At 43.4% G+C, this 24,837-nt stretch overlaps 1 protein-coding gene across 5 annotated transcripts in view; it reads right to left on the bottom strand.

Annotated features, from left to right (window-relative positions):
- The window catches only part of satb2 (SATB homeobox 2), a 41,375-nt gene extending 16,879 nt beyond the window's left edge, over positions 1-24,496 (bottom strand). For 2 of the 5 annotated variants that reach the window (XM_029459866.1, XM_029459869.1), the window contains exons 1-9: positions 24,276-24,496; positions 15,602-15,817; positions 12,158-12,343; positions 5,440-5,572; positions 4,191-4,314; positions 3,135-3,237; positions 2,270-2,320; positions 1,508-2,070; positions 125-337 (exon numbers count right to left, since the gene is read on the bottom strand). In XM_029459866.1, coding sequence (XP_029315726.1) covers positions 125-337; positions 1,508-2,070; positions 2,270-2,320; positions 3,135-3,237; positions 4,191-4,314; positions 5,440-5,572; positions 12,158-12,343; positions 15,602-15,773 — 1,545 coding nt within the window. In that variant the 5' untranslated portion in view covers positions 15,774-15,817; positions 24,276-24,496. The remainder of the gene's footprint in view (positions 1-124; positions 338-1,507; positions 2,071-2,269; positions 2,321-3,134; positions 3,238-4,190; positions 4,315-5,439; positions 5,573-12,157; positions 12,344-15,601; positions 15,818-24,275) is intronic. The other 3 variants (XM_029459870.1, XM_029459867.1, XM_029459868.1) reach the window with 3 other exon arrangements.
- Positions 24,497-24,837: the final 341 nt, after the last annotated feature.

The following is a 24,837-nucleotide window of genomic DNA, read 5'->3' as shown; positions in this document are numbered from 1 at the left end:
ACTTTTCGTGCCATGGAAATTTCAAAATAAAGGCGCATCTTAAAGATGATGATATTTGGATGTTTTCAATTTGCCTCGATGACATCGATCCAAATCCTCACACAGATGTAAACAACACACTGACCTGCGAGAGGCGAGGGGGGCCGGGGTTGGAGGAGTTGGAGGCGGGCAGGCCGACTGTGGGGTTCATGGTGCGCTCTCTCTCCTCCTGGTAGATCCGGTCTCTCTCGCTCTCCGCCAGGTTGAGGAAGTTCTGCATGGCTTTCAGATTCACCAGCAGAGACTGCGAGGCCGTGCGAGGGTCCTCCTCCTTCCGCAGGATCTCTGACAGCAAACCCTGCACGACGAAGACACACATGGAGACGCATATTTACACTATGAACTCTGCAGGAAGGACACAACGTCTCTTTCATCATCTTCACTTGCATTGAAGTGCGTTTGAAGTCTTAAATGCTGCTTAAGTAAAAGTGTGTAATGAAGAATGTGACTGTTGTACTATTATATATTATATCATTAGATGTATTTAATGTTTAATGTAAAAGCAGGATGTTGCTGTTGTAGTTCGTTGACATGGAGCTCATTTTAAACTATTAACTGATTATTTTCTCCATTAATTAATTAATTAATTGTTTGGTTTGTAAAACGTCTGAACACTTCAACATTATTAAAAATACATTAAAGAAATTACAGAAATTTAAAAGGCAAAGCAGGAAATTGTCACATGTAATGATTTAAACATAGTTTCAGCTGTACTTGTGTTGTAGTTTAATTCATAACAAAACTTCATATTTTATAAGCTCTTCATGTGTTTTCTACACTAAAGCTGTCAAATACAAATACATCAGATTTAAAAGAACGATTCACTTTATAACCACAGTATTAGCATATGGATACACACACACACACACACACACACACACACACACACACACACACACACACACACAGACACACACACACACACACACACACACACACACACACACACACACACACACACACACACACAACTGACACCTGGCCTCTATACCAACAGGTCTATGAGCCTCCTCCCATTACATTGATCTAATGGGGCGCGTGCTAACCAGTTTAGCACGGCCTGAATGCATCAGGTGTTCGTGCCGCTGTGAGGGCGGGGAAGGACACTCAATGACCCAGCAAGCTACCACGCCACGCTTCCCACTGAAACTCCCATGAGCTCGGTGACCGCAGATTTAGCCAAACGCTGCGTGACAAATTACAATCCGTCAGTTTCTATTTATTTCTATCAAATACGGAAACGATCTCTGGTCGCCTGCGATGCTGCGAGGGAACTATGATCCGTCCATAAGGGATGTTTCAGTCCTGCCTGACTTGATAAAACCATCCTGGGCTTATTGTTCATGCTATCTGAAGCTACCCTCTCTCAGCCTCGTCACCTTTCTGCTCCTCTTCCTGCTCATTTTGCCCCCACACTCCCCCCACTGTCTCCTACCCTTCTTGACCACAGTCTGTCCTGTTTTCCTACCTGTGTGCGGTTGAAAGCCACACGGGCGAACACGGCCTGGGAGACACTAGCTCTCTTCAGCTCGTCTCTGACCTGCTGGTAGATTTCACAGGAGACCTCAGCGGCCGAGGGGTTGATCCCGGGATGGTCGCCGCCGACTTTGGATGAACCCCGAGGGATGGGCGGGTGGTTGAGGAACTGCTGGTTGATGGCCTGGGGGTGCTGATGGGCCAGCAGGCGGCTAACGGCTAGCTGCTGGTTGATGAGGTGGGCCATGGCGAGCTGTTGACGCACCAGCTGTGGGGATAGTTGAGGGGAGAGCAGCCCACCTGGTCCCAGCAGGGGCTGCAGGGCACCGGGCGGGGGCGGAGGAGGCACCTGGCCCGTACGAAGAGGAGGGCTGTGGTGGAGGGGGCCGTGGGGCGAGGGCTGCTGTTGGTGAGGAGGTTGCTGCGAGGGCGCCTGCGGGTCCCCCTTGAGGTGGGGACTTCCTGCTCCCAGGTGAGAGAGCTGGGCCAGGCCGGCCAGGTGAGGGGGAGGTCTCTGGCCCAGCACGCAGAAATCTGCCATGTTGTCTCTCTCTACTGGAGAAGAAGAGAGACGGTGACGTTACATGCACACTTATATCACAGCGTTATTCCCAATAAGACAACATTCAGAAGACGGTTTAGATGTTTGTGTGTAACAGAATATTGTCTTAAGAGCAAACAGAACTTTAAACGTGATGATTGACACTTTTACATCTTAGCTTTGGTCCAGAAAGACGAGATAAGTTGTCCTTACTTTTGATGTCCGCGGCATCTCGTCCGGACCACATCTTCTCCAGGTAATCTACTGCTCCACACAACAGAGGGAAGAACAATCTCACGTCAAGGTTCAACGAGAAGAACTTGAAGATCCAAGTATGAACAGATTTATATAAAACCTCAGCTTGTCCAACTCTAACAAGTATTCCCCTACAGCTATGATTGACAGGTGCAGCAGCCAATCAGAGAGCTCTCTGAAGCTGCTGCCATGTGAAGAGTGTAACGTCACACTACAGTCGAAAGCAGTCGGAGTCACATTCCCTTCATCCCAGGAAGCATCTGAGGAGTCGCAGATACCGACAGCGCAGGCTTTGATTTACAGTCTGATTGCACCTGATGAACGCAGCCCTGCAGCACATGTGATCAAGCCACCGCGCTTCAACTATATTCCCAGTTAAACGTGTTTACATTCTTTTATTTACTTTATGATTTAGAGCGCCTGCGTGCGCACCGCCTCGTCGCTCTTACAGAACAGGAGACCGCTGCCATGCGGTCGTGTGTTTACGTTCGTTCATTCATAGAGGAATAGATGCGTGTCTTCAACTTCCTAATGTGTCCACAATGTCCACTGGCGTCAGACGCTTGTAGGAGAAAACATCGTGGTGTGTCAGCAGCCGACGCAGAGTTACAATCTTTGAGGATGTGCATCATGGAAGGCGTAGCTACGTGGAGACGTGTGGAGCTTCTGGAGATGACTATAAAGTGCGATTACAAAGTTAAAGCACAGGCGCGAGACCAGATCAGGTCGGCGAGAGTTTCCAGCAGAATAACAAAAGTTTCATCTCGTCTTGTTAAACTGTAAGAGCGCTCATAGAAGTGGGACTACTTTCTGTACCGCTCACCTTTCATGTTCTTATATCTCTTGTACCAACGAGCAAACTCCTGACATTTGGCAGTGGAGACGTTGGCGTAGTACGAGTTGTTCACTATGGAGGAAATCATACTCTGAGAGAGAGAGAGAGATAATTAATAACCAACTTAATATGAAATGCTTACACTCACGCAACAACCTCATGGCATGCTCACATAAACACACACACACACACACACAACAGAAATAGACAAACATTAATCATGATTGGAAGCCACCCATGGAAACTCGAGCCAGTGCAGAGAGGGAATCTCCAGCCACACACACATATGCTTGCAATTGATGCTGCGATCAACACACACACACACACACACACACACACACGCACACACACACACACACACACACACACACACACACACACACACACACACACACACACACACACACACACACACACACACACACACACACCCACAGATAGAGGGCTAAACATGCGGCTGGGGAGTTTAACGTGACGGAGGAGACACTTCAGTTTGATTAAAATGTAGAAACGCGGCGCAGGATTCATTTTAAACGTCTTCCTCACACGTCCCGACTTCAGTCATCAGTCGGGACGTGGGATTGAAATTAAGAATCCAAAATGAGTGATATTGTGTCTGATGTCACAAATATGTGGCATTAAGTGACTTTTGAATGTTAATATTCTACATCATTTAGGAAAGATATGTAAATATACATTATAAAGAAGCACTTCATTAAAACTGGTATTTATTACAGTTTACTTTAAAAGCAATGTTAATTCATTAACTTTAATAATGATAAATCTGATGTTTAAAAGTTTATTGTATTTTTAATTCAGTTTCTGAAACATGTAAATAATAATATATATATATATATACACACCGAATATATATTTACATTATAAGCAATTATTGGGTGATGTACTTTGTTCCTTTTTCTTCATTTACCGAATGTTTCGTTTAGTCATTTGTCTTTCTTGATGATTTGAATATTTAAAGAATAAAGATGTTGTTGTTGTTGTTGTTGTTGTTGTTGTTGTTGAGCAGCAGGATCCGGTTGTTACCTGTGACAGCGGACACTCTTTGGCCAGAGTGCTTTGGTTCATTTCCTTCAGCAGATCTTTGAGAGCGTTCCTGACGGTCGTGTGGTTCCACTGTTCGGAGGGCAGATCCTCCAGCTTTGAAAAACTGCAACGAGCAAAACAAACAAACACAGGAGTCACAAAACAACAACAACAACAACAACAGCAGCAGAGGCCATTAAAGCAAGAGTTGGACATTTTAGGAATTGCACTTTGACTTTCTTGCAGAGAGTTGGATGAGAAGATTGATACGACTCTCGAGTCTGTACGACAAATATGAAGGTCCAGCCAGCAACCTGTTAGCTTAGCTTAGCATAAAGACTGGAAACGGGGGGAAACAGCTAGCTTGGTCAGTTTTTCCAAAGGTAGCATCTACCAGCACAGAAGTGTAAAAACTAAAAGTTACATCCCGAGAAATCAAACTACTTTACAATAACTATATCTGCTGCAACACTACACTACTACAACAATCACAGTATTTAGCTTTCGAAGGGCCAGGCTAGCTGTTCCCCCTGTTTCCAGTCGCTAAGCTAAGCTAAGCGGTTGCTGACTGTATCTTCTCATCTAGCTTTTCCTTAAATCCTAAATTAACCCCAAATTAAGCCCCAAACCCACCGATCTCCCAAACATCCTGTCCTAACCTCAGACCCACTACTTCCTGTATATCCCCACAAACTTCCCATTTTTATTTCATTTTAACCTCAAATTAATCATTTTGGATCTCAAGCACAGAGTGTGCCAAAGCTCTGCCATCGCCATGGGACACACACACACACACACACACACACACACACACACACACACACACACACACACACACACACACACACACACACACACACACACACACACACACGTAAACAAACCTGGCTGGTATGTTCCAGGACAATAACAATAAAAAGCTTCTCATCTGGAGTTTATCTGTTTTTATCTGCCCATCAAGACCCTGCTTCACTTACTTCCTGGCACACCGACTCTCCCTGACGGAGACAGATAATAGATAAATCCCCAGCGAGTTTGTTTACTGTTTCAATATTGCCGCTTTCAAATTTGATAGATATGGTAAATTCTTGAACTGCAATCAGCTGCAATGACATCAGACGCCCAACGGACCAAGCGTCTGCGTCAGTGTAACTGAAAGCTTCACAATACGGTCGAGCCGCCTTCACAATGTTGAGAGTTTTCACACACAATATGATTTTAGATCCAGAGAAGTGTGACCAGAACTCACTCTGACCTCTGCAGCTGGATGCGCAGCGTGACCATGTGGTAGACCTCCATCAGCATGTCGGCTACTGTAGCTTCTGGCGTGTCCGTCAGGAAGTGGATGGGCAGAGGGTTCCACCTTCCCACCTTGATGATGCCTGGACAGAGACAAGACTTCTGTCATCTTACAGGTAGCACACGTTGTGAAATGATAAAACAAAAGGATTAAAAAGAGGTGAATAGACAGATACTTAATATCCTGTGAACTAGCTCCTCATAACGTCTCCACGATGTTGCGCCCTTAAACGTATAATATGCACATTCATAGTATGTAACAATAATAAAAGACGGCGTAGTGGCCCGTCAGAGTTTGTCATTGGACATTTTAACGGGAGCCGAATTATCCGCAGAGGTCTCCTGCTCTCCAAAACCAACGGACCCCGTCAGGAAAGCCGGTAAAAACACTGAATAAAGCAGTTTCACTTTTAAAATCAGTGTTTCTCCGGTGAACGCAGGGCGGAGCGGCCACAAGCTAAAGGCTAACGTTTGCTCACTGACCAGGGGAAGTACAGGTGTGAAGGAAAATATTTAATAACTTATCAATCATTTCGACATGACCGCTACGAGCGTGCGACTTTTACATGTCTAAATGACGCCACATTATTTATCTGCTTCAGTCCCCAACAGACACACACTCTTTGGGAACTCCGTCCCACAGAACATGTAGAAACGGGATTTATTGTCTCGGGTTAAGTTCTTTTATATATAAAATAACTCCCCTTTGTTTTAAGCCTGCACCGTTGGATATTTAAGAGCAATTGCTCAGAAGATCTGAGTATTGGATTATAACTTCTCAGATGTGAGAGGCTGCGGCGCCACGCAGGGATATGAACGTGGATATCGTGAAGAGAATTGAGAAGCGTACAGGAAGCCGGTGTCAGTGGGCCAGAATGTGGTAATATGCCGTCTTTGTCATATAAAGGACTAAAGAAAAAAATAATACACACTAACACACATGTGCACTTCACCTTCTCTCACACACACACACACACACACACACACACACACACACACACACACACACACACACACACACACACAGGTTTTCATGGGGACTGGCTGGAGCTGTGAAAACTAAACAAAGCTAATCGCATTACTCTCCTCAAAATGAGATCCAGACGGGTCCTGAGAAGCCTCCCTCTCTGTCCCCTTGTTCCTCCCCCTCTCCCTCCCTCCGTCCTCTCTCCTCCCCAGACTCCTCTGATCTCTCATATTCTCTTCTTCTTCTCCTCCACTGTGTTTACTGTGCATCTCTGTTGTATCTTTGATTCCCGTCAGGCCGAGCTGTGTTCTTAATTATCTGGTCGTACAGCGGGAGCATCATTTAATCCTGTACCAACAGGACGGACTGGGACCCCTCAGGGCGGGGGAGAACCCCAGAGGAACGTAAGACCACCAGGACGGCGTTTAGAAACCCAAACTGAACCAGATAGTTCTATTATAACATTAGTTTATTAGTTTTATCATCTGGGCTGCATGGAAATCTTCTTTCTCTGTAAAAAGTAAAGAACGTGAGAATGTGAGAGATATCTCTGAAAGAATAAGAGCACATGTGGAGGAGCGTCATTTCACATGTGGTTTAGAGACACGACACGTTTCATAAGCTCACAGAATGGGACCTTCAGATATTATTATGAGTCATTTCAGATGTACAACCTTCAGAATGATACATGTCCACATAAACACCGCATGTGTGAAATGACATATCGCACACGTGACGACGCGAGTTTCACACGTGGAAGAGTTTTGTTTGTGTTTCTTCTGCGAAGACGTAATGAAATGCATTTTAAAGAGATGGAAGAAAATACTCAGATCCTTTTATGAGAGGAAAGCACGGAGCACGTCCTCCTCGCTTGTTTTTCTTATTTTCTCTGTCTCTTTAACACACACACACACACACACACACACACGAAAATAAGCCATAACAATTTCGCTAATGCCAAGTTGGGTGGAAGCAAACGCGTGAATAAGCAGACAAACACAAACTCACAGAGGACACATGACAGCACACAGAGAAGTGGACATGTACATGTAGCCACTCGCATGCAAGCAAGCGCACACACACACACACACACACGCTCACAATGGGATGGTAAATGCATTAATAATTGATCCATCATTTCTTGGTCTGCTGTTCAATGGGCTCTGCTTCTTGTCCACATTTAAAAGTAGGAATCATTGTTCCCATTTCCACATTAAAATTCCACCTCCCAGAGACGTGCTTTAATGTGGCCGGCTGGTGGCTTGGCTCATGTCTGAGTGTGCCCATCCGACGGCTCTCATCGACACTCGCACAGGCCTGCACGCATGAATGCCATCGTGCACGCGCACACACGCACGCACACGCACACATGTACACGCAGTAATCTCATTGTCCCGTGCTGAAATAAGTCCTAATGGTAGCAGCAGCCTGCACACGCATGAGGAGGCTGCTTCCAAACTGGTTCCAGCCTTCACCCCTGGCACAAAGTGAGGGAAACCCCATACGCCTGACTCACCCCCATCACCCATCATTGCACCCTTAAGGAACTCCTCTTGATGAAAATCTGTCATGCTGTTATTTTAGGGAGCGCTCCTCTCCGCTGAAACGCTCCTCTGTGACATGATGTGCACAAAGACCTCCGCTGAGGAACACCAGAGCTTAAGGCTTGTTATGAGTTAAGCTGCAGCTTCCTAACCAGTTCACTGTATGAACTTTGTCTTTATTAAAGGTTGATCAGTCTCGGAGTGTCCGTGCCCCATCACAGCAGCCGGTGACGCCTGTAGCTGCACTGCAGCCTACAGATATGATATATCATACGTGCTCTTACTTATGAAGTCCTGACGGCTCGTTTAAAGGCACAGTTTCTGGATACGTGTGCTTCTCTCCACGGATGATGTTTTGATACTTCCACTGTATTTCTGTAGCAGCTACATCAGTTTAAGCTTATAATCAACAAAGACACTGAAATCTCACTTTTTTAAATATGCAGAGTAACCTTTGATGAATGACTTTGTAACGTTTATAACTGCTTGTTTGTCTTAAAATAGGGAACTAGTGGCGCGGAGACATCAACAAGAGAAAGACAATGTAAACAAAAGAAAAAGCCAACAGGGGATCTGAAAAATGAAAGGGAACACACCCCTTTGGTTGGTGTTGCACACACTCTCACACACACACACACACACACACACACACACACACACACACACACACACACATTCTCATTCTTAATAGAAGGCTGAATTACAAACTGGTGGCAGACGTTTGAAAGACCATTTACCAAACAACAAATGATGCTATTCAGTTGCATTGTGGGAATTGTAGGATATAACGTTCTTTGGAATCTCGAGCTATACGAGAGATTAAAGTCACATCTCGACTTTGATGATCCGTGAGAATCCCTTTAAAACGCCGTATGATCCCCTGACAGCCCCCGGGGACTTAAAGGTCACCTCACTCTCAGATCTCAAACCTGGAAAACCCCAAAAGATGCGAGACAGAATGTACAATCACGGATCACCTCCGCCAAGAGGGCCACGTGTCCCGTTTGTCTGAAAACTACTGACCCCATTTTCTTAAAACTTGGTGGAGGGAGTTAGCGTTGGCAAAGGTGGAACCCATTGCAGTTTGGAGTGGATCCTAATCACGGGGGCGGATACACAAACTATGTTTCACTTTCGTTAACGTTGCGAGATTTGTGCTGCATTCATGTGGCGTCGGAAAAAAACATTCCCACGAACACCCCCTGAAGTCACAACAACTCTGAAACATCTATTTAAACGCTCCGAGCGACACAGCGTCTCTTTAGTCCGTGTTGCTTCTACGTTACGACTTAAAGCTCACGAACACACCAAAGAGGGAAGAACAACTTCACAACTCTGAAGATGGGATCATCCGAGAGCACCATTCGGCTTGGCGGACGTCTGCGCTGTCTTTGGGCCGAAATGTATTTATTAAGTGTTAATACATCTGTAAACCAGAAGTAAAGCACGCCCTGACTAAATAAGAGTTCTGTTTGAGTTGCTGACATGTCTGCAGCACTGACCCTCTGTGGCCTGTTGGACGTGGCACTGCAACAATGCTCTCGCACTCGCTGACCACTGTTCACTGTTCATCGGCTAAAGCCGTAAAGTACAGGTCTGCTGCCATCCATTCTATAAAAGCCTCCAGACCCTTATAATTGAAATAAACAATATCTCCCAGTTAATTACTGGGCTAAGCTAATTAAAGAAAGGCCGTGGTACTCGGCGGGGACTTTAAATACACCGCCGGGACACAAGAATGCAGGACACAATTCAAACAGGGAGAAAATAGCTGGGACTCTGTGTAATTTTGGTCGTGGACCGCAGCGGGAAAAATGTATAATTTAAGCCAGAAATTATTCATTTAACATAAACGCTTGTTTTAAAAAACAAAAAGTATTCATTTGAGAGAAGCTGGGGGGAGGTGTGTGCGGGTTCTGTCTGTGATACTGCATGAATACACGGTATTAGTGTGAGCAAATGCATCATTGCGTGGGTTAAATAGAGTTGTGTGTGTGTGTGTGTGTTTTGTCCACATGCACAAACAAACACACACACACTGTAAATGACGAGAGCTCGAGTCAATTCTCAGAATGTTTTGTTTGTGTCGAGTTGTGATGTCCCGTTGAGTCTCGCCTTTGAAGCCCCTGGTGCGGTGCGTTCAGAGGAGAGCATTGATGTGGACGGACCGCTCGATGTTTTCTATACACACCGATGAGACACAAAGAGACCTCCCCCGATACTTGGCAAAAACATTAAGGCTGAAAGTGTTACTAATGGCATTCATCTGCAAACCGGAGCAAATGCTCGCCGTGCAACTTAGTGGGCTATTTTCGGCCATCGTTGTCGGACGATGTGCATCTGTGTGTTGTTTACTTTTCTAACGGGCTTTAACAGGCTGTCAACTTTACAAGCAGAAGAAGAAGAAGAAAAGAGAAACGACGAGTCACAGGAAGCAAGCTGTGCATAAGGTGACCTCCTTGAAGAGTCAAACCCTGTGAATACTTCTACTGACCGGTCGTATCTTGCAGCAGTGGCGTGCAGGTGAACTCCACGGGGTGTCAGCACGCTGTGACATCACAGACGTGACTTTTCAGCCGTGTCTTCAGTGACTCTTTGACGCCGTTTGTTTCACAATGTAATGGCTGTAAAGTAACGACACCATCAGTGTGTGGGTGTGTGTGTGTCCTGTACAATGTCGCCAAATCTTTTCCAAAGAAAGGAGCTGATGACGTCATACGTTGATTTGCATATTGCGCATTGTTTGCATAAAGCGGAAGCGGTTGCGTCGGCTGAAGCGAGGAGGAGCGCAGAGCCGTGGAATCACTCTGAGCATATGAATTACAATAGAGTAGCAGACTCTGAGGAAAACAGACATCTAATAACCCCACATGTCAAGAATTAAGATTAAGAACGTTTCATTAATCCGAAGTCAGACTTCAGGATTAAGTTCAGATTTCTAACTGAGGTCGAGAGTACACGTCTGTCTCAGGTGGGCTGCACACCTGATAAGAGCTGCTGGCCTTGAGGCAGTAAAGGGATTACCTGCTGCAGTGTTTATGAGGAGGGGAGAACACACACACACACACACACATACACACACACACACACACACACACACACACACACACACACACACACACACACACACACACACACACACTTTAGAAACATGTTTGCACACTTCTGGGTCTGCAGACTTAATTTGAACTAGAGCTGGTGGAGATGACGCACACACACACACACACACACACACACACACACACACACACACGAGATGTCAAACAGATGGGGATCTCCCACCATTTCTCAGTGTGTTGCGAAGCCTTGTTGCTTTCTGTCGCTCTGTTGTTACCATTTTATATCGATGTGAGGCAACTTCCCCAGATGGCATTTTCTGCATACTTAAGAAAAGACAGTAACTGTCCTGCTGCAGATCACTACCATGTGTGCAACAATAAATTACAGAGATTTTCTTTTCCTCTGCTTCATAAACATTCTCACACATACTGTACACACACACACACACACACACACACACACACACACACACGATGTATTCCTGTCTTGCGGAGACATTCCTGTGCAGCTCTTTGTTGTGTCTTTAATGACTTCTACAGGCTCCGTCTGTGTCTCAGTTGTGTTTTTGAAACACTCTTGTGCTTCTTGCCACCGTAACACACAGTGTCGGCTCTAAATAGACGACCTCACATCCAGTTTACTTCTCAGGCCGCTGATTAGAGGGAGAGTCTCCTCTCAAGGATCATTCTCCTCTTGACCCCTACGCTGCACTGTATTTAATTCTGAGTCAGTCGCACGTTCGTTTACACAGCGAGACACTTGGAGGTTGGAAAATCAGGACTATTAATAATAACCATGAGAAAGTCCTCCTAATACTAACAAGAGGAGGCAGCTTGGCCTCAAATATCTAACTGCTTTTAAATCTGTAGTCGGTCATCTTTACAACTCTTCTACTGGATCCTTTCAGTTGGAAGTTTGAACTCTACAACTTATTCTTCTGCTTTATTTCAATTTGTCAGCAATGAAAACGCATGAATTCTGCACATTTGGGAGGTGTTCACCCCCCCAGCTGTCCCTTGTGTTGCGCTCGATCAGCAGTTCTGTGGTGGTAGCATTAGCGTGGTGTCGTGGTGTCTCTGTGTTTGTCTCTGACTGACCGTGGGCTTGTGCGGCCGAGCTGTGGGAGTATCCGAGGGCCAGCAGAGCCGTCTCCACCAGCTGAGAGAAGAGGATATCCTTCCTGACCAACACGAACTCTGCATGCTCCTCCCTCCCCTCACACCCGTCCGTCTGCATCCCTCCATCCGACTGCTCCACCACACAGAAGACTGGAATCATCAGACCTGTGGAGGACGAGGAGATTCATTTTGATCTGTGATCACAACGCAGCTCATCCCTGACGGACAGCTGTGGATCACGTGTGTGTTCACTTCATCCTTTTTGTTTTACGTTAACTCTGCACATTTATAGGCTTTTCATCTAACGGCCTATTAGATAGGGGGTCGTAATAACGGCTCCACTGACAGATATGCAAACATTATACAAATACAAGAAAGACCTGCGCTGATAACATGAGCTGCTTTCATTAGAGCATTAATAACAGGTTCAAAATAACAGTTCAGTTAAATATTAATGCAGTTTAAAAAGATGTAATACAGAACATGAACATGAACCTGTGAGTCTTCATCAAAGATGCAAATTCAGCTCAGAAGAAAAACAAACTCTCCAGAAGAGTTTAACAGTTTGCATGAAGCACACACACACACACACACCACACACACACACACACACACACACACAATATACATATATAGAATATATATAATTTATATATATAATATATAAATATATATAAATTATATATATAATATATAATATATATAAATTATATCTATATATATATATAATATAAATATATATAAATTATATATATATATATAATTTATAAATATATATAAATTATATATATATATAATTTATATATATATATATATATATATATATAATTTATATATATATATATATAATTTATATATATAATATATATATATATATATATATATATATATATATATATATGTATATATATATAAATAACAACTATGCTAAATAAATTAGAAATGAACATGCATATCTTTTACCTGCTTAATCAATTGTGAATTATGATTAACTGCTAATAAAAACAGAACTATGTTCAAGTATAAATTTCCAGATTGTGAACTTTCTCTCTCTCTGGTATCTGGTTACATTCCAGAAAGTGTCTGATTCCCAGCATCCGTGTCCTCTTGGCTCGCTGCACTAATATCAATCTCTCAATATGAATCTTTTTTCCTAAAAGGTTTTTGGTTTTGGGCCACCTGTCAACGACCAATTAATTAAAGCTCTCTGAAGAAATGATGGAGTGAGAGCATTAGGCAGCGTCCCAGCACTAATAATAATACAGGCACAGCAATGTGTTTTACCACACACACACACACACACACACACACACACACACACACCGATCCACCCGTTGTTTTAATCAGTCAATTCCTATATTTCTATTTCCTCCTCATTAATCACTCTGCTCCGCGTCCTCCAGGCTCTCATGGAGTGAATTACACACTGGAGCCCGGTGCCAATTCAAGTAAGTGAATTTCCCCCAACAGGGAAATATAACTGTCAACACAGAGCAGCTCCCTCCTCCGACCAGCACTCCTCTCTCTCCGCCCCTCGCTCCACCCTCAGCGTCTCCACCTCCGTCTGTCTTCTCTTATATCCAGTGTCCTGTGATTCGCCCGCTGACTGTGTGATCTGGTTTGGATGAAGAGAAGTCGCCTCAAACCTCTAATCCCTCTAATATGTACGGGGATGAGTGAACGGGGATATTAAAATAAGATGTGTGTGTGGAGTGTAAGTGGGTGTGTGTTTTGGCTGCATTTGTTGGGTGTGAGTGTCACAGCGTAGACGTTTGTGGATCTGTGTGTGTGTGTGTGTGTGTGTGTGTGTGTGTGTGAGCGGTTTGGAGGAGACACGTTGAGTTTCCTGCCTTCAAAGACGACCCGTCATTATTACAGACCCACCATCCAGCAGGAAACCCCTTCCTCTCTCTCTCACACACACACACACACACACACACACACACACACACACACTTCTTCTTCTTCACATTCTCTCACTTCAACACGTCGACTCTTCTTCTCATCTTTCTGCGGCCAAATCTGAGCTGCCCGTTTATTTGTTGACTTTAATCTCTCCCCCCCCCCCCCCGACGGGTCCATCTCTACAAACTCACAGAAACATTTATTTTTATTGTTCTAGCAAAGAGTGGATTTTAGGGAAAGCGATGCACGTTCAGCTTTATGTGACGGTGCTGAACTAAAATCGCTGCATCTGCAATCGAATTCTCACTTTAACATGTAGAACTCATGTCAACTGGGATATTTTAATAAAATTAAATATTGATATCATGTTAAAAACAATAATATTAATATTGTGTCAATAATCCAACATTTCTTTCCTACTCGGATTTTGAAAACGCAGCAAAGTTAAGGATTAAAATCTTATATATTAATATATATATATATATATATATATATATATATATATATATATATTGTTACCGTGAACTCTTAATAGTGAGAATCTGATCTTATGACCTGTAATATATTATGTTATATAAATTATAATATAATATATATAACATAATATATTTCTGACGCTGTCAAACAAAGTAGAAATAATTTCTTTCTAAATTTAAGGGAAATTAAAGGAAACTGTCGGGAGACATTTCTGCAGACATGTGGCACCAGGAACACCCACCCACCCACCCACCCACACACACACACACACACACACACACACACACACACACACACACACACACACACACACACACACACACACACACACACACACACACACACAACTTTCACAATGAACGCACGGATCGATAAACTGGAGTGAGTTGTGTAAATCTTGTTTATATGGAGCAATCTCCTTTATTTGGTGAGCATGTATTATACAGTTCCCCCCAGACGTACAGCTCGGCTTGTCCCTCACTACAACACAGCGCTGAGCCAAGCGGCTCTCGGCTCCAGGATGTGGCTCCACGCAGAGCCAAGAGCCGTCTCTGGGTTTGTACTGAAAAACCTCCGACACCTGAGGGAAGCGGCAACAGCTGCTCTGACATGTCGTCATGCAGCTTTCTCCATTTCAGCAGGACTCCAGCGACGTGTGCAACAGATCAGAATTATAACCTTGTAGGTTTCTTAGGGATAAGATTCTTAATTTTGTTCGTCATCCTACTTATTTTAAGAGATATTAATTAACTTTTCATGCAAATTTAGCTCTAATTTTGACCAAATTTCAAGCAGATCTGCAAAAGAAAATAGGAACGAATGCGTCTTTGTATCCACTGAATCCAACACTGTGATCCAGAGAAGAAGAAGATGCAACGAGCTGATGTCACCAAAACCTTCGACGGTCAGAGTCTCGTCGCTGCACACACACCTTCGTCGGGATGGAAACCCACTACATGTGGAGTTTCTGCCGTATGAATTCATCTCTTCATACAATAAACAAACAACACATCTGCATCTCTCGATCAACATGTGGCTCACCTCCGAGGGGTCTCAGGGGGGCTCCGTTGTGGCGGATGCGCGGCCCGGTGGGGCTGCCGTTCAGCTCCAACCGGCCCTTCTTTCCCGGAGGTGGGAGGCCGCTGAGGTCGGGGCTGCCCCCCCTCCGCTCAGGACTGTCCTGGGTGATGGGACTCTCCCCTCCTCGCTCCATCCTCCTCCAGACCCCCAGAGGAGCTCCGGCCAGAGAGAAGGAGTCTGCAAACAAGAGAATAGGACATAGTTCAAGTCAAATTCAACTATTAAGGTTGAAGATATTCTATTTAATATATATATTTAACATATATATTTAATATTTATATTTAACATATATATTTAATATTTATATTTAACATATATATTTATTATATTTCTGCTTTTTTACAACACAAAAATGAACTAATACATAAAACAGGGTAAAAACCAACCAGCTGGTAGAAACATGTTGAGAGATAAACTCAGTCACTTCATCATGTTGGTCTTTTCATGTGTGTGTGTGTGTGTGTGTGTGTGTGTGTGTGTGTGTGTGTGTGTGTGTGTGTGTGTGTGTGTGTGTGTGGACTGCAGAGTCGGCAGTTTGTGTTTAATATGTATGAGTACACACACACAAACACACGTTCTGGAGAGCCTCGTGGGTCCCTGTCCCCTGATGAGGGAGCGCCAGCCAAACGTCTAATAAGGGTAATGCCATTAGAAACAGGGGACGCACGCCAACGCAGGAAAGAGCGGCCAAATGGACCTTTATTTACATACGAGCCCCTCGACAATATCTGATGTGAGACCCTCAGTGAGGAGAGAGATTAGAAACGGGGGAAAGGATGGAAATCCGCCCACAGAGGGTCTCTGCTGAGTGACACCAAGCAGCAATGCACCAGAACAAATGAGCCCCCCCCCTCCCTCGCTTTTTAATACTTCTGCAGCTTTTACTGCTCCAGCTGTCGTAAAGCTCTGAACACAACATGTTTTCTACCTTCTCACACAACAACGCCACAGACAGAAGTATTAAGAGCGTCGGCCACATTTCAAAACATATAATAAATTAAATGAGCTTTGGCGTGATTACAGAAAGTGTGAGTTTAATAACAACAAGTTCAAAGAGTCTCTGAGGCTTTACATGTGAGGACAGCGCTATGATTCATGTTCAAGTAACGAGGAACAACTAAATATATAACATGGAGACTTCACATCCCTTCACCCGCACACACCTGCACACAGAAGACGTGTTCATGTCTTGTGCAGTGTTTGTATAAAATGAAATGACGTCACATCAACAGCTGAGAAGTTTGTGTTTATTGTGTCGTGTGTGAGGAACTGGACTCGTGTGTACGTCGATCTAAACCTTCTTACTTTGGTGAATTTCTCTTAATACTTTTAAAAATATTTAGAAATTATCAAAGGGCCATTAAGGGGCCGGTTTGAGGTCATTAAGGGGCCGGTTTGAGGTCATTAAGGGGCCGGGTTCGGACCACGGGCCGCCACTTGAACAGGCCTGAACCACAGTTCAATAACTTCACGTTGACGTCACATTAAAGTAAAGTGTGTTTCCCCCACACAGGATTAAACACACTAGCCTTTAGCAGGAGGTGATTTCATAGATATGTGACGTCGTTATGAGATGATGAAGATTTACTGCACAACATTTATCATCACGTTATGATTTAACGCCATCACTGACATTAATACTTTCTATAATCTATATAATATATCTCATGATGTGTTTTTGTCACATTTGTATCATCTCATTATTCTTTTGTTAAATGTTTTGTCTTATTCTGCTTTTATTGTTTTATTGTTGTTGGAAGCGAGACTGTACATCTCAAGAGGTTTTTCAAAATAAAGTGCACGAGGAAGAGACGGAGACTTTCATTTTCTTTAAAAAAAAATAATCCTCCTGAGATTCTGTGTTCATCCCCGACAGGTCCGGACCTGCTCTACCCATCCCCCCCCCCTCTCTACTGATGATCCCTATCAAGACCAGGCCGACATCTCACCATCTGACGTCACACACACACACACACACACACACACACACACACACACACACACACACACACACACACACACACACACACACACACACACACACACACACACACACTCTCTTTAATTCACCGTTTCATTGTAAACACCTTCGTCTGTTCTCACATGTAAATAACAACGTGGCCGTTGTCGTGCCAACAGACTGATAGATGCTAATCTATTTTATGCAATTATTATGGGAGTGTTGAGCAATAAGCTTTTGTTCTTCAGAGCGTCTTTACTGCGTGACGCCGTGCACCCTAAACCCATCTGTGCTGCATTGTTTGATAAGGTGTGTGATAGTTAAAGCAGTTAATAAAGAAGCGATAAGACGAGCGGTTGCATATTTATTATGGAGACGAATGTAATGTCTTTTTGATAAGAAGGGTCATGACACATTTCTCAAAGCAATGCTTCTCTGGTCAAATGTCATCCGACTCAGAGAAACTAACTTTTTGTGTGTAGATGTCATTACATAACGCCTCATGTACATATTAAACACTTATATAATATAAACTTGTGTTGATGTGAGTCATGAAGTGGGGAAGCTTCATGATATCTGTTAGTTACATGTTTGACTCTGTTCACCTGTAGTGTGTACAACATGTATGACTCTGTTCACCTGTAGTGTGTACAACATGTATGACCCTGTTCACCTGTAGTGTGTACAACATGTATGACTCTGTTCACCTGTAGTGTGTACAACATGTATGACTCTGTTCACCTGTAGTGTGTACAACATGTATGACTCTGTTCACCTGTAGTGTGTACAACATGTATGACTCTGTTCACCTGTAGTGTGTACAACATGTATGACCCTGTTCACCTGTAGTGTGTACAACATGTATGACTCTGTTCACCTGTAGTGTGTACAACATGTATGACTCTGTTCACCTGTAGTGTGTACAACATGTATGACTCTGTTCACCTGTAGTGTGTACAACATGTATGACTCTGTTCACCTGTAGTGTGTACAACATGTATGACTCTGTTCACCTGTAGTGTGTACAACATGTATGACCCTGTTCACCTGTAGTGTGTACAACATGTATGACTCTGTTCACCTGTAGTGTGTACAACATGTATGACCCTGTTCACCTGTAGTGTGTACAACATGTATGACTCTGTTCACCTGTAGTGTGTACAACATGTATGACCCTGTTCACCTGTAGTGTGTACAACATGTATGACTCTGTTCACCTGTAGTGTGTACAACATGTATGACTCTGTTCACCTGTAGTGTGTACAACATGTATGACCCTGTTCACCTGTAGTGTGTACAACATGTATGACTCTGTTCACCTGTAGTGTGTACAACATGTATGACTCTGTTCACCTGTAGTGTGTACAACATGTATGAATGTTACAATACATATCTTTAAAGGAGCTTTTCTCTAAAGGAGCTTTTTCTCACACTCTTCAGCAGAAGTCTCCACTTCAGTAGCACTTACATACACCAAACTTTCCACTTTCATTCCTCTCTATATTCTGCAGCTTTGTGCAGAGGGCTTTGTTCACATGTCACTCACAGCCTCACTTACACACGCTACACTACCGTGGCAAAGAATACAAAATACATCCAAACATCCCTCTGTGAAAACATGTGACTCTAAGATTTCTGAACTTTTATTTATCTGATATTCAGATTTCTGTTCCGGAGATGTCTGCACATGAGCTCATATTTAATAAGATAATACCTTAGTTGCATATCTAAACATACAACATGAGAAAGCTTGTAATATAAAACATAATTGTGTTAATGTGAGTAATGAAGTGGGGAAGTTTCCTGCTGATATCTACAAGTTAAAATGTTTACCCTCTTCACCTGCAGGCTCTCCTCTTATGAATATGATTTTAAACCTGTAGATAATAAGCTGCGATATCTTCGTCACAGTGTGTTTTTAATAAAAATATAATAATTCAATCTGAGCTTTATTCATTTCTGCTCCGATATAAAGAAATAAAAGCGGTTTGTGGACGACACTGGGACAACCTCGTGTTTTGTGATGATAAGCTGCATTATTACACGTTCCAGACAAAACAAATACACGCCGAGGGCCAAAGACAAGATTGCAGAGCAAAAATGTCGACACACCCAAAGAAATAGAAGAGTAGGACACGACAACAAACACACCTATAAACAACATGTCCGGCTCAAAGACGTAAACACACACACACACACACACACACACACACACAGAGGCTAACGTGTAATTCAAAGCCAGTCTAAACTCTACAAATCAGACGGCTGACAAACACTGATTGGTAGTCCCGTCCGTCCCAAACACAAACTGGCTGCGGCCCTGAAAGCTGCTTCTGTCGTCTCGTCTGCTTGTATGGATTTGTTTTCTCTTGTGCTTTTATTTTTGCATCGTCCAAATTAAAGTTTGGAAAAATCCCTTTCAAAGTTGCCTGAAGCAACATGTGCATGACATGTAAGTATTCAGGGTTAGGGTTGAAATGCTCCCCAGGAGAGATATCACCATTATGTCCTCTTAAGCATCAAAATATCCTTCACTTTGGCAAGAAATGCAGCACAGATAAATAAAACTATCTTATAATCATAAATGAAAAGCAGAAATAAATGATACGTAATGTTCCATCCCTGGGTTTTGTATTCCAGGATCTATTTCTTAACTTTCAACTTTTTGTTTTTATCACGATCTGCGATAAAATCCCATATCGTCCTCAGTCGATGCTGTGAGTCACACACACACACACACACACACACACACAGTCAGGAAACAGAGCAGCACGTAGAGTTTGAAGCAGAGACGTACGAGCAGGATGCTGCACGTGTTGTAAACACACTGACCTCTCACACTGCAGAGCTCAGCAGCCGTCGCCTCGGCTCTGACCGACTCTCCGTGATCTCTGTTCACCGTTACGACGAACGCCGTCTCCTCGTGAACGGTTAACATGCAAACTGCACGCATAGCGAGCGACCTGTGAGGTTATTATTAGCACTGATAGCAGAGCGGCAGACGCGTCACTGTGTCACCTTCCCGTTCACGATGCACTTTTACAGCCGGGTTATCAAGCTAGTGGTTAATGCTTGGCTCTGAGGCACAGATAAAAGGAGGAGGAAGAGGAGGAGGAGGAGGGGGGTATTAAAAGCCCTGCTGTCAAACTGAATGTACACACACACAGACACACACACACACACACACACAGAGAGGGAGTGTTACTGTCACACCCATGTGCATTATAAACACTTATAACTGATGTATATGATTAAAGAGAAATAAATGCAGATAATAATACAAAATAAATATTCATAATACTTTATAACAATGATCATAACATATAATAATACTGCATCATTGCTGGTCACTTATTAACATACTAATAATGGAATTATAAAAGGATTATAATGTTATGGAAATGTTTCAACACTATGATTCTTGCATTAAAGAAAATATCCGGCAATTATAAAATGTTTTTTAAAGAGATTCAAAACGATCGTACATCGAGATATCGTGACGCAGTTCTGTCGTCTAGATTAATAACAACGAGCACGTTCGAACTCAAACTCCTCAGAGAGTCTGATGAGAAGTATTTTGGGGGGGTATCATTTGAAGATCGTCGTTTTCTTTTGACATTTTTGCACTAAATTTGTTTATTAATTGAGAAAATATTCAGTCATTTTTCATGTTTCGAGATCGTTGTCATAAAGCATCGTGAATATTTATGTGCAGGAAGTGAAACCCAAATAAAAACATCAGAGGTTGTTTTTGAAAGTCTGAAAACAAAATGGGGAACAACAGGAACGTTTTAAGTGCGTGTGTTTATGACAGATGATTGTTACATTATTGAGGAATCTGCTGTTTATGGCCATCAGATGTGAGACTGTGATGTGGGGAGAGCTGGTGTGAGAGGAAGACAGACCTTTATGGCACACACACACACACACACAACTTATTTTGTTCTGCAGAGGAGAGGGTCCTCGGGCTCACACACTCTCTCTCACACACACACACACACACACACACACACACACACACTCGGGTGAGGGGGCGAGACGAAGGCCTTCTGGCAAACATGTTTGGATCCCTCGTAAACATCTCATTTGATAATACGCGATGAAGAGTTAACAGTGAGCATTTATAGCGTCGCCTTTCCAGCTAGAGGATGCACACACTCATCCATACTCTCTCACACACACACACACACACACACAGACACACACACACACACAGACACACACAGACAGACACTAAGCCACACAAACCACAGCCAGCACGCTACACAGACTCTGTGCTTTAACACTTCCAGGGACCACACACTGACTCTGAATACAGCCACACACAGCAGGGACATAAAGAGTGTGAGGAGCAAACACACATGTGTGTATGGGGGGGGGGGGGCAGAGATGCAACTATTTCTGATGCTCAAACTGCATTACATCATGAGGTGTTGCTGTTGTACTGTCAGATGTTTAGAGAGCCGAAGCTGCTCAAACAAAGTCACAATGTAAAACTTTTACACACACACACACACACACACACTTGTGGAGTTGTCTCCGTCACGTGGTGAAAGACATCATGGAGGTCTGTGAGAGAGGAGCATCATTAGCACCGCAGAGCTTCTCCCACTATCTAATCTGCAGTTTAATAGCAGACACACCCGCAGAGAGCGGAGTTCAGCGGGAGGCTTCAGTTTGGAAATGGAAATAATCTCTTGGATGAACGTGAGTCTAAATAAAAATTATTATAAGAAGTTACAACAATAAAGAAATAGAGGACTAAAAAAAAGTATATTTCAGCTACTAAAAAACATCTTCGTTGTATGAAGTCGCACCATAAATTATTTGCGCATCTTTGCGTCAGATCTTTTTTTTTAAAGCCTCGCGCACATGACGCCTCTGCAGCTCAGTGAAAGTCAAAGAAAATACAAGTTTCACAAACTCTCCCCCCCCCCCCTCCTCCCTCCTCCACGTCCCGACACACTCTCGCGCGGCCCGTCAACTCTGTAACATGTGAGCTTTAAGTTGACAGACGGGCCGGAAAAGCTGCAGCAAAGTGTCCCATCACTGCAGCTGAGACGAATCCCTTTCTCCTCGCGGTCTGCTCCAAAAAGAAGCTCGTGCATTTAGTTTGTTTGAAGTTATGTTATTTGCTCATGTGATTGACGCCCTGTGGGGAAGAGAAAATGGTGGCACGGTGTAACGCGCTTTAATTAATTATCAGGCCTATTTTATTTATATCAACAATACAATTACTGATACGTGTAGAAATATTGTTTTTCTGCTCGATATAAATCCAGATTATCCGAATTCTCCATTCACAGAAAATTCAAAGACTGCGCGCGATAATGTGACGAGAGAAAGACGCAGTTTGGGTTCCTGGTGGTTTGGTAAAAGAAGCCTGCTGAGTGTTTAAAGGTCAGCTGCTGCCACACGAGCCACAACAAATGTGGAGTTTAAATCGAGAAGCAGTAATAAACTTTTCTGCCTGACCTGTATGTGACAATTATTTTTAAACCCAGCATTAATTCTAAAGTGTACACGAGGACGTGGGGATTTCTTGGTGTTATTGCTCGTGACATGACGGTCTGCACGAGGGCTGTTTCTCATTCCAACGCATTTGGCTTCAGTTTCTTTGGATTACGCAGCAGGCTGGAGGCCTGAAGGGTTCGGAGCTCTGAGTGCGTTTCCTCCGAGGTGGAGAGCTTACTGTCCCATGTGCTGCAGAGGTTAAAGGTGCAGCCCGCGCGTGTTCGACACCTCTCTGTCCCCTCGGCATGTTTTATTCATCGGCGCGTCCCGGTCACCGGTGGATGTGCAGTTTGAAGCGGTTATTTAAACTGTGCACGTGTTAAACAGTAACATCAGTAACACGTCTCACAGTAATGGATCATTTATTTTGTATTTATTTTAAAGTTAAAAAGTCACAAAGTGATGTTGTGACGCATTTTAAGATGTTTTCTCAAAAAAGGAAGATTTATTTTAACCCTATTAGTGTTGTAATACACACACACACACACACACACACACACACACACACACACACAACTTGCTAATATAAATTATTCTGAACGTGTAGAATAAATCTAAACACTTCCTGTCAAGCCTCTAAAATAGCTTGAAAAAAAAAGCAGCAAAAAACATCACGTTAAATATTTACTTCACAATATTCACGAACTAGTGAAGTTCTTTAAGGATTTATGTGAGATTGTATTGATCTAATTCATATTTAAAATACTAAATACAACTAATATTTAGTGAAAATGATACTAGAAGTAAAGGAAACACATTTCACTTGTGCCAAGAAGCTGAAGTTGAGCAAACATGTAAATATAAATACGATTCATTTGTAAAAACTTCAACAAAATTAATGTATTATTAGCTATTAAATAAATTACTTGGCCATTTTGAAAATTCTATTATTTTAATAGTATTGCAATTATATGAATGGACATTAGATATTATTATTAGACTAATAAGATACATTAAAAGCATTAATTATTATTAATACTTATTATGATGAGTTATTTATAGTAAAAGGAGAGTTCGATATTAGTTACTGAATCAATTTAAATAATGTTACTTTACATGATATGTGGCGGAGTGTGTGTGTGTGTGTGTGTGTGTGTGTGTGTGTGTGTGTGTGTGTGTGTGTGTGTGTGTGTGTGTGTGTGTGTGTGTGTGTGTACTCACTGTTTACGGCGTGTCTGTAGCGCTGCTGGCCGCTGAGGAGGCTCTGTCCATTGATCAGGAGTATTGAATCCAGGGCTGGGCTGTGCTTCGGCGGGTCGCGCTGCTTTATGTTCTGAATGTGGACTCGCCTGAGACCAAACCGGTGATCCACAAAGAAGAACAAGTTGGACTCGGTGGCGGTGAGAGGGCAGGGGACAACAGCGCGCGAAGCAGCGGCGCGAGAGGACGGAGGATGCTCGTCTGTGGGGAAGGAGAGGCGAAGACACCGTGTGAGCTCCGGAGGTCTGTCCTGAAGACAAACGTGATATTTACGCAGCACTTTTTCCCTCTCGTTCTCCCTTTTAGCTCAAAGCGCGTCTCTGTGGCACAAGTCTCCCTTCCTCTGAACTCATGGCTTCATCCTCGGAGGATTTTAAAGCGCAACAAACAACGCGACGCAGCCGGAGGAACAAAACAAGACAACCCGGGAGACAAACACACAACACGGAGCTGACACAGCAAACACCGGCGTGTGAGTTACAGTAACGGCGGGTGGAAAGGACCGGGTTCTAATCAGAGTGTG

The sequence above is a fragment of the Cottoperca gobio genome, chromosome 21 (genome assembly GCF_900634415.1).
Source record: "Cottoperca gobio chromosome 21, fCotGob3.1, whole genome shotgun sequence".
NCBI lineage: Eukaryota > Metazoa > Chordata > Actinopteri > Perciformes > Bovichtidae > Cottoperca > Cottoperca gobio.
Note: the sequence above shows the minus strand (reverse complement) of the source record. Positions and strands in the feature narration are given on the sequence as shown.